We start from the raw sequence: 11,177 nt of genomic DNA, 5'->3' as shown, positions 1-11,177 counted from the left end.
AAATGCCTGGCTAAACTGGCATCTAAACAACAACATGAAGGTCCGAGACACACCTTGAACCCCTGCGTCTTTATGTAGACATATATGGTTACATTTAAACACAAGACATTTTTTTCTTCATGCTAATCCTCCAGAAAACCAGTTTGGTTTCCATTACTATATATAGCACTGGGATTCTTGGTCTATTTTTTGTCCCTTTGCATCTGATTATTTTCAGTAGAGTTCAAACCTTTTATGATACACAGATTTTAACTAGAACATGACTTCTATTCGCACAGACTCCCATTATTAATAAATCCACAATGGCCGCATATAATGTAGAAGAATTTTATTCATACTGTAATTCTGTCCCATCATCCACTGCAAATATTACAATTATCTTTAAAATGTCATTGAATATCATTTTGTTCCACTTAAAGCATAGGAATCCTGGTGTTAAATGGTTACACTTCTCGTGAGATTGCTTATAACAGAACCATAATTCAAATGTATTTTCCATGAGCTGTAAAGGTTTAAAGCAAAGAATCTGTGTTATGTGTGTGCGCTCGAGTAACTTCTAAACAGTGAGGCTAATACTTGGTGTTTAACAAGAAATGTATCTTGCATATTATGCAAAACACTCACAATTTTTTACCAATACAACAGAAATGCAATAGGTAAAAGAACATACATGAGTGACTGGTAACCTTTAAAAAATATTTCTTTTAAAAATTGCACAAGAGAATACAAAAACAGTGAAGCAAATCAAAAGTTTTGCAAATGCGTATACATTTATCTCTCTATATAATGGGGGTTTGCCTATATAAATGTACGTGATAAAAATTGCAAGGGTGAAAAATGTGAATGGTCATATTTAATAACACGTGCAAGAAGCATAACATAATCATAATAAATAGTAGCAACAAATATACACTGACAGGACCACTGAAAATATGCTGAAATAAATTAAGCACCTTGAAGTGATGAGAGGAGTCTGAAGTCGAGAAGCAGTCGGCTCTGTAAAAACCCCTGTGGGCAGCTACTGGAATATTGGGCCCTCTTGGTGGGAGTCGATAGGAAAGTCCCAAGTCAGTTTTTCTTAATTCCAAAGAAGAAAGCACATTGCATGTCAGTAGGAGTAACTTTAGCCATGTTCTTCACTAACACCTCTAGTTTCAAAAGGGAGATTGCTGCCTTATTTCATTGCATAACCTTTGGCATGTAAAAGGTACAGAAAGTTTGGATTTACCCAGAAGAATGCTATCATAAAGAAGAAATACAGTTTTGCCACAACCGACAAGCAGGCAGTGCTATTTAGGGTAGGTGAGATGCAGACCTTTGCTGCTGTTAGCCAAGACAAGTTTTCCCTCAAAGGAAGAGCTTCCCAAAGAATAATCTAAATGATCCCATCCTTGGGGGCCGCACAGCAGAGCAAGGTCTGGATCTGCAAAAAGCTCCATTCAAGAGGAGACCCGTGTCTAGGCAGGGCAGCAACAACTGCCAGCCAGGCTGCACGCACCTGGAGGGACCTGGGCTCTAGGAGCTTCTTGCAAGATCCTGGTGCTTTTTGTTATGCAATACCTGTCTTTTGGAGGAGAGGCAGCATTTTCAAGCATGTGTTTGGCTTTCAGAAAATCCTAAAAAATCTTAAAATTTAGTCATATACTAAAAGAAAGGCATTTGAATTTAATTAAGTGGACGCTATTAAAAACAAACTGCTGTTGTTGCCCCTGATGTACGCCTGGTGCCATCTCTTCAGCATTTCATGTAATATTCAGAGATGTGGCTGGGGACACTCTGCTGCAGATAAATATGTTTCGAAGCCCACTTAATTCAGTGGAGAAGTTCCCATTGGACTTTTAAGGGATCTAATGCAAAGCTTCATTTAAAAAAAGCTGAGGACAAATAACTTAGATCCTAAAGGCTCCATCTGAATTGTTTCAAACCATTGTCCCTTGACCTCTTCACCCAGAAGACTGGAGCAGGCCGTTTGGCTTAGCATATCTTACAAAGCAGACCTGAAAGGGCTTGTAACATGGAGGAATATGGCCCCTGTATCTGAGACACAAACAAAATGACTCAAAAGCTCTACTTTTCCCTGGCTTGCTGGAATGATCAAAACCTTCCTCCAACCTTCCCTCTTAAACTGCACGACTGCCACTCACCCCATGGGATTTCAGGAACCTCCAGTCCATAGCCAGTGAAAAGTCTTTTAAAAGTGACAGGCAGAGGGACATCACTTGATCAAAGAAGCTTGACAAAGGGTGAGTAAGACCAACTTTAAAGATAATGAGGGAAATAGAAATTCATATGTATTTTAAATAGTTAAAAACACGGTTTTAAGCTATATGATCCAACAATAGGTAAAAATCTTGCCTGCAAGCCAAGAGCCTAATCTTCCCCAAAGCTAGTCTTATCCAAACAGTTGTCTTCCTACTTACATGATACGTGAGATTTGAACTGACATCCACTACGTGACATAAACAGAAAAAATACACATAAAATGCACACTTTTTATTTTTTTCATCATAAAGCTATGGAGCTGCACAGAGCAAATTTAAGTGCACAAGGTCACACAAAGGCAGCTTTCCAGAAGGAATCATTTAGACGGTGAGTGAAATGAAACTGTTGTATCTCTGAATGTTTCTCTTGAGGATTTCAGAACAAGGACCAAGCACTCGTTCAAAGCGGGGCCGATCCAGCTTTACGCACTTCAGGGGTCCACGTGCCACCACTGTAGCAGCCCGGGGCCGATTGAGCAGTAACGCTATCTCACCTGGAAACAGGGATAAATACGCTGTCACACACCCTGTGCCTCTCTTTGGAGGGTGCATATTCTAGCCACCATCCAGTTGCTTTGGTTGTAGAACATCTCCCTTTATGTATCTCTTGATAGACACTTTACATAATTCTGTTGACAGTACAAATGCATTACACATGCATAATGCATGCGTGTAAAATGCCTTTGAAAACAAATGCTTTCAGACTGTTTGGCTGATTCTGGATCTGTCTCCTGTCAGCCACACTGGTGTAAACCAAGGAATGGTTTCAGCTTCACTGAAATCTCTCAGAATCGCTGAAAGCAGCAGCTGACCTATGCATAACCCCTCGCTTGAAAAGAGTAGAACACTAATTAAGACAATAACTGCTTGATACAACTGCATGTTCCTGTCTTTCTGAACCATACTTAAGCTGAATTTTCTTACCAAAGTAATCTGATGGACCAAGTCTTCCCACTTCGACATACTCCTCGTTGTCAGACCTGCGCTGCAGAACGGAAGCTGTGCCCTGGGGAGAGAAGTGCCGAAAGTCAGTTGGCTTTGCTTAAACCTGTTATGCTTTAAAAAGTATCGAGTCCTGAGTATTTCCTTTTGCATGTCACACTCCTTTAGTTCTGCTATGGGAGAGACGACATTATATGTGAATGAAAGGAATTAAAGAATTAAAAAAATCCATCAGTATGGCAAACTTGATTTCTCTCTTATGAATTGTTTGGATGCAGACTGATTCAGCTCACACAGAAGAGAAGAGGAACGGGACAGAATTCAGTAAACCCTATTGAACTAATGCAGATCATGCTGTGCAAATGTATGCTTTGATATAGTTTATAAATATGTTCTGGGTGGATGCAGAGCCTTACAAGAGATGCAGAGAAGATTTACATCATAAGGAATAAAAAGGCAGTTTTCCCAGTCACAGTCTTGGGACATTATTTTCTAAGCCAGCAACTGGAGTTTATTCCTCACCTGATCATTCACTGGACCTATTGCTGAAATGGTTGGTAAAGGGAGTTTTTAATGCTTGTTGCACCAAAGGGGGATTTTTTTTCAGTGGCTTTGCCCAGTTGTGGCCTGTAGTGATCTGGACACCTGTGAGTCAAGTCGCTGGAATGTGTCTTGCCTCCGCTACCCTTAATAACTGCTGTACTTGACACGTGCTAATACATGGCAAAACTCAGTTACAGTCTATTTAAACCTTCAAAGAGGTTTTACATGCAGAAATATTCTAACCTGGAGGAAATCTTAAATTATTGTGGCATAAAGCTTTTGTAGAGGAATAGAGAAGGTATCTGCTTTTCTGGAAAAGAGTTACAGTAACGTATGAAATTATCTTCTGAGTCCAAACCAGAAGCATAGGAAAAGGGAAAATGTTAACATATTTTGATTTTAACTGCAATTAAAAATATTTTTTAAAAGCCAAGATTTTTAAATAGACCGGAGAGTCATTTTTGGACAGGGCAGTTGGAGAGCATCGATACAGTTTTTTTAAGATTTTCAGCTTGGAAAGTAATACATGGGGGCTGATCCTGTCCCAACCAGGACAGGGAAGGGGACGAGACACAGTAATGCGGACTATGCTCAGAAGGTTGATGCCAGTTATTGGAAAATATCACAGCCCTCGGTCTGCAGTTTAAGACCCAAGTCTTGCATTGCTTGGCTCGTCGGTGCTGTCGGTGCCTGTAACTGGCTGCAGGACCACCCCAGCCTGGAGCATAAACCTCCCTCCAGTGCAGAGTATTCAGTGCAGATTCACTGGCTGCAAACACCCTGCAGCTTCCCTGCACCTAAATAAACTTGTGTGCCTCAGGGTATGGTGGGTGGCTTAAGGAGACACTGAGCACCCTGATACACCTTGGCTTCAATGCAGTTGGAGGCACTCAGCAACCTGCAGAACTGGCCCTTCACCTTTGCACTGTGTTTAAATACACCTTATAGTATCCCAAATATTGTCATTGAATTGCAAATCTGAACAGCAATGTAAGGCTGCTTCAGGTCTGGCTTTCATTTTTCTAGGACCTGAGGGACCCAGGAATAACCAAGAGCAGTAGAATATCCGTTATTATGTAGCAAAAGATCATAATTCGCTTTCTTCTGAACAAGCACTACTAAGCTGCTGTAATACCGTTGTATTGCATCATGTCCTATTTCATAACAGGGTTATTTTTAAGCCCATATACTTTATAAATTGCTGGGTCACTCTCTAGGTTAACTTATAATGTAACCTTTATGTGCTATATCAATGAAGAGGTAAATCTTATTTCTGCTGATGCCAGGAACCAGAAACAAAAATCAAATAATGTACAAGTATTGTTTGATACATGCTAAGCATCTGATGGTTTTTATACAGACTTGGATGTAAGTCAAAGTAATGTCTGACACATTAGAAGTTATAATTTCTCATTTTGCCCATTAGCAGTAACCTGTGCTTAGTATAAATCCCTAGATATCAGACTGTCAACACGTTACATTGGTCACGACAATTTACTGTTCACCCGACCATGCCATATCAGTATTACAAAAATACTGAAGAAACGCCAGGGCTGTAAATTCGGGACCATTTGAAAACCATCACAAAACTCTTCTCGGCTTCAATGCTTTCACTCTTAATATGCCAGGCAGCTGATGGCAGAAGATACACAACCATGTGCTTGGCACAATGTGCATGAGCAAGGGCACCTGAACTGGGCAAGGTTGTTCAAAAATAAGCCAAACATACAGGGGAAGGTTCGTTTTGGTCTTTTGTGGGGTTTGTTTGGGGTTTTATCTACCATTAAAACATGCCGTGCACATAAAACTGTCCACAGCAAGTGTAAGGCTATCCACAGAAGTAACTGAAAGCACTGGATATAAGAAAGTGATTTGGTGCCTGTCAAGTTTCCAGCAAAAATTCCTTATCCTTGATATAACTAAATTGTTCTGCCAAAGCTGCTGTTTTCCAGGATCTTCCAGTAAATCTGCAAGGGCATGAAAATGCAAAGATAGTGTAATGAGTTTTGATATTCACACTTACTGCAAGTTTTCAGAACAAACACACATTCATAAGAAGCATTCTCAGAAATACCCCATACAGGGAATAATGTGTATATCGACTTCTCTCTTGCCAAACTTCAGATCAGGTGCAGCTCACAAAATTGATGCTGTTCTTACTGCCTGTGCAATGTAGACGGCATCAGCTTCAGAATCACTTCCAGCCCCTGTCCTCCTGTCTGTCCCCATCTGGAGCCTGGCAAAAACCTAACCCCTTGACCCAAATAGCTGTCTGCAATCCATGTCTCCAGTCTCTTTCCCAAAACTATTTTTTTTAAAACACTTGTATTACAGATGTTTTATTACATAAAACAAACAAAAAAAAAATCCCCAAAGTAATCATATTGACTGCCCAGGTCAAACGAAGAAAGGACTCAATTCCCCACTGCCCACCTCGAGCATGTTGCCATAAAGGTAATCACAATATCAAGCAATATTGCTTTCATCTCCCCAAGTGTCAGCTTTTATTGTGGCTAATATTTTTTTGACGGGGTCCATATAATATAGGACTCCAATAAGTCAGTCTTCTGAAGCAATTTCTTCCACTGTTCCACTACAGTTGGCCTTTTTAATCCAAGAAACACCATGATATCTGTTGGAGGAGGACAGATGTGTCTGGCCTCCACAATAAACACTTGGCTTGGCAGGATAAAGCAATGCATATTCCAGATACATATTTTTCCACTCTTGTTTTAACAGTCACATAGGCTTTTCCCATTGCCCAGTGAGCAGGTCTATCACGGAGCAAAAGAAGTTTCCTGAAACCCTGACAGCGAGCACCCAGATGTAAGATCTGATTACACCATTTGGCCTCTCGTTGCACAAGTCACCAGCTCCACAAGTACATCCTGGAGCATTGTCAGAGTGACCTTCACGGGAAGACTGTCCACACCATGAAACAAAGAAGATGTATTTATAATTATCTATCTGTATCACCTTCACTTTGCGTGTCTTATCTCTGGAAACAACGCTACTCTGACTGTATTAGAGGAAGAGTCTAATTGTAAACGACCAGTGTAACCAGGGCAAAAATAATACAGAAATAAAATAATACAAAGTAAAATTAAATAATACAGAATAAAATACTACAGAAACAATCCCTTATTATCCATATACTTAATGAAGTAGTCATACTAAATTAATTTGGTGCTGACCCCTGCCCTTGTTCCCATCACAGGTTTCATGGCTGTATTTCATTTTACTTGTTAAATCTTTCCGACGCAGTTTTTGAGCTTTCTATCCTTCTTGTGCTTTAGCAAACCCTACCTCTTATAAATGATACAACTGAATAAATCTCCTGAGCCCTGTCCCAGGAGGTACGGGCATTATCTAGGAAGGATTCGAGGGGCTTATCACTCTCACCCCCAAAAAGCATTTGGTCTCAGTGGGAAAGATTTCCCCTTAAGTGGCACACAAAACTTGGCAAGATCAGTCTCTCTGAAATAAACTGCATGATCCTAGATTTGCAGGATCAGGCTGTTTAGTGCTGCTCAGTTTAAACTCCTGTCTTGTACACTGACAGCCATTTCAGCCTCCTACACCACCAAGCGAAACCTACAGAGCACAGGCTCAAAGACTGTCAAGAGGTTTGACACCATTTAATAAATCAGGACTTTGCGGTGATATTAAACTGAAAGCAGACAGGCATGTCTTTCTGCTTGCAGACACTTGGGAGTGAAATTATGATCTTCAGTGGATCCAGGAATATTCCCTTTCGGTCACTGAGGAGTGCCTGTATTCCCAGGAACCGATATCATTAACCTTCTCTCCTCTCCTCCAAGTAAATAGGAGCATCTGATTGCAAAAACAACAAGAGTAGCAGTTCCAAAAGCAATGTGCCGTCACCACCTCTCTGCCGTCCTCACCCCACGCACCTGCTCACTCCCTCGATTACTGCCCTGTCATCGTGCTGAGAGCATTTATTCGTGTCTTTCAAATGCATCAGCAGTTTGTTTTGTAAAAATTTATGGCTTAGATAAGGCACCATAATTTAAGATATAAAAAATAAATTAAGGTTTATAATCCGTGAGCTCCCATCCTCTCCAAAGTAATGAGATTTTGATAAATGTTTCACTTTTAAACTATTGGACCGTACAGATGAGTGAGACATCCTACAGCGTAAAGACAGTGACCCATCTGGATCAACACTGAGATTCCCAGGCCTTATCCTGCATGTACGTATAAGCACTAATTGCTTCAGAAGTATATTATATTTAAGTACTTATATTTATTATATTTACACTATTATATTTAAGTACTTCAGAAGTACTTATATTTAAGTATGAATCCTATAGCCAGCAGCTGGCTTAAGTAGCCTGGCTACAAAAGGCAAGCATTCATGATGCTAAAAACTGAAATCCTGTATTTTTTTCCTGTATTCCAGCTCAGCGGATTGAGTGGGATCATTCCCAGGCAGCACAAGGCACAATGTGGTGGACAATGATGTGTCCCTGTTACCCTTGGGTGGGACAGGCTGTGCAGTATGGTCCTTCACCAGGGGCAGTGGGTGGGAAGGGAAATTCAGCACTGTTTTAAAAACTTTTTGTTTTAAAAGCCAATCTTGTTGCTGTTTTGGTTTTGCTGGTCTAACCTCCCATTTTAAAGGTATAGCAATCAGTAAAAAATATAGTGAGGCTCCATCTGTAATAAAGGACATATTTATCATTATTAAAATTGAAGAATATTTATTCTACCATGAGTGTATGCAACGTCAATGTCTATGTCCTTTTGACACACTAAGTATATAGACTAAATTTCTGTTTTTTAAGGAAAAGAATGTTAATTTTCATAAGCAGGAAGTTACTATTTCTCTTTCCATTTTTATTTCATACTTTTTTACTTACTGCTTTTTAAAAGAAAAGCACAGAAGACAGTTTTTTCCCCCATGCCCTCAAAATGTTACATTTTTATCCTAGTTTTGAGCTTAGAAAGTTTTTCTAGCCTATTTTGTTTTCCTCTTCACCATCCACTAGAAAAGAGCAGCGCAGTCTATAGAACTAGAGATGGAAAAGGTCAGGCCAATCCATCTGCTATTGCTATTAACTCTATCAATTGCTATTAAGAACATACCTTTGCTCTTTCTCACTTTGTTAATCCGCACACTCCATAATTCACACATTCAAAAGATAAGTTTCCCCTCGCTCCACAGTCACACAAACCCTCATTATATGTCGCTATTAAATCTTTGCTAAGTTACTACAAAAGACGAACGAAGAGGCTGTGAAGCGGTATAAAACGATCCTGTTCACACGGCAAAGCAGACGGGACTGGATGTCAAGACTCCTACTGGTTTTAATGGAAGCTGTAGCAGATCTGAAATGAATTAAAAGATCTTTCACACAGTATGATTCTGGGAGTATTTTATTTAATTGCAGGCAAGAAGAGGTTTGTGGAAGTAATATCTTTTATTAGACCAACTAGCATAGCTAGAAAAGGGACAAGAGCTTTTGGGCACGTATGCCTTTCTCCAAGTTTCCTATTTCTCCGGATATATCTAATAAAAGATACCATTTACCTATCTACAAACACTGTCTGGGCAATGTTCTTACACTATCATAGCTACAACCATGATAAGTTACACCTTATTTGGTCATATCTGCCCACTTAACTGGTTCATGCATGCAATTAAATCATTCATAGAGTATCTCCAAATCATTACCTTCAATTAAGGAGAGTCAAAAGCTATAGGTCCCAATGCTACAAAACTCCTGAAAATAGTGATTGCCTAGTGAATCTCCGAGACCTGCTAAGATCTGTCAGCTAATATTTCACCCTCCACTTTAAAAAATAATCATTTAAATCAGTTCAGTTGTCTGATGTGAAACCTCAAGCAACTTTGGTCCAATTCAGCAAACTTTACGTTTATGACTATCAGTCATGATGCGCCTGTTGTAATGACTGTTGAGTGGGTAAGGGCTACAAGACCAGACCCCAGGTTTGCGTTGACTGAAAAGGTGGTGGTTGTTTGGTTTGCAGATCTCTAGCAACTGAGTTCATTTCTGCATCCATTAGGGTTCCCTGCAGATTACAGTGCAGAGATGAGACAATGCCAATGCCCAAGACAAAACCATGAGCTACTGACAGCTTTAGAAAACAAATACACAACATTTTACCATTCAGCTTTTTAAATTGGGCCGTGACTCTGGAAATCTTGAGTGCCACTGATTTCAGCAGATTTTCAGAAAGCCAATACCTTGGGAGTATCTTTAGGATTAATAGTGCAATGTCAAATGAGCTCAAAAGGCAACATTATAGTAATAACAGGTGCAGTGTGGTACCCATACAATCTCCTTGAGAGACAGCAGTGCTGCAGAAAGTGCCTTTACACTGAAACAACAGCAGTAACAATGGCTATGATTATCATTACATAGTCGTCATAACTTTATAACATTAATGCATCATATTCTTATTGGGCATAATTCTCAACAACACTAATGCACACTGCAATCTAGCAAAGATGGAAAGTAAATATTACTGCCCAGCTGGCACAAATCGTATACATTAGCTCTACAGACACGCTTGATACCAAACAATCTGCAGTTTGCCGCGTGTACCAGCTATATCACACCTGCATAAGACTACTCTAAGTATGTCTAAACTTCCACCACTTCTGCTACCTAGGCACATTTATATTAGTTTAGGAATAACATCCAGACCCAAAAGAGAGGCACAAAGCTCTTTAGAGCAGTCACCAAAATAGCCACAATCATAAAGGTACTTTTAAAAATGACAATCAATCATAAACCAAATGTAGCTTAAAACAGCAAAAACAACTGAGCCACAGGGCATTTCCTAGGGATATACGAGAGGCCAGGGTTAAGGCCCAGACATGACTACACCCAGCCCATCATTAATCACCAGGAAACGCCTTTGCCTTGATCATTTAGTATTTAAAATCATAGATGTGTGACATGGGAAGACCTTTTCAATAGTTTGTTCATCCTCCTATTGCAGTATCTCAGACAATCTTCCCCTTCAGTGTTTCTTTGATACAGTCTGCATTAAACCTGTGCTGTACCTAATGTATTCCCCTTGAAGTAAAAGAAATGTTTTTATTAGATGGAACAAGACAAGATTCAGGCAGAGAGAGACCAGTAAACATAGTGAAAAGCCAAAAGAAGCAGAATACACTGCACAAACTGCAATTTGCTTCATGCATGGAGAGCCCTGCAATACCTATGAGAAACAAAGTGGGTTTTCCATGAAGAAGAAAAAATTGGGATTTTTTTTCATTAAGCCTTTTCAGTTGAAAGGCTTTTCAGAATCACAACATGAAGTTTTATAGTCTTTTGACTTCAAAATGTTGCCCTTGAGCCACAGCAGCAGAACTAACATCAAGCTAGATCACCCAAGTGTCTGATAGAGGCGTATCCGTGTGTTGAGGGACTCAAG

At 39.9% G+C, this 11,177-nt stretch overlaps 1 protein-coding gene across 2 annotated transcripts in view; it reads right to left on the bottom strand.

Moving 5' to 3' along the window:
- Positions 1–313: 313 nt before the first annotated feature.
- The window catches only part of PRKAR1B (protein kinase cAMP-dependent type I regulatory subunit beta), a 103,901-nt gene continuing 93,037 nt past the window's right edge, over positions 314–11,177 (bottom strand). For both annotated transcript variants that reach the window (XM_072877684.1, XM_072877685.1), the window contains exons 10-11: positions 3,186–3,267; positions 314–2,755 (exon numbers count right to left, since the gene is read on the bottom strand). In XM_072877684.1, coding sequence (XP_072733785.1) covers positions 2,583–2,755; positions 3,186–3,267 — 255 coding nt within the window. In that variant the 3' untranslated portion in view covers positions 314–2,582. The remainder of the gene's footprint in view (positions 2,756–3,185; positions 3,268–11,177) is intronic.

Source organism: Ciconia boyciana, chromosome 13 (assembly GCF_034638445.1).
Source record: "Ciconia boyciana chromosome 13, ASM3463844v1, whole genome shotgun sequence".
Classification (NCBI taxonomy): Eukaryota; Metazoa; Chordata; class Aves; order Ciconiiformes; family Ciconiidae; genus Ciconia; species Ciconia boyciana.
The sequence above is the reverse complement of the archived record's forward strand: the minus strand, read 5'-3'. Positions and strand labels throughout refer to the sequence as shown.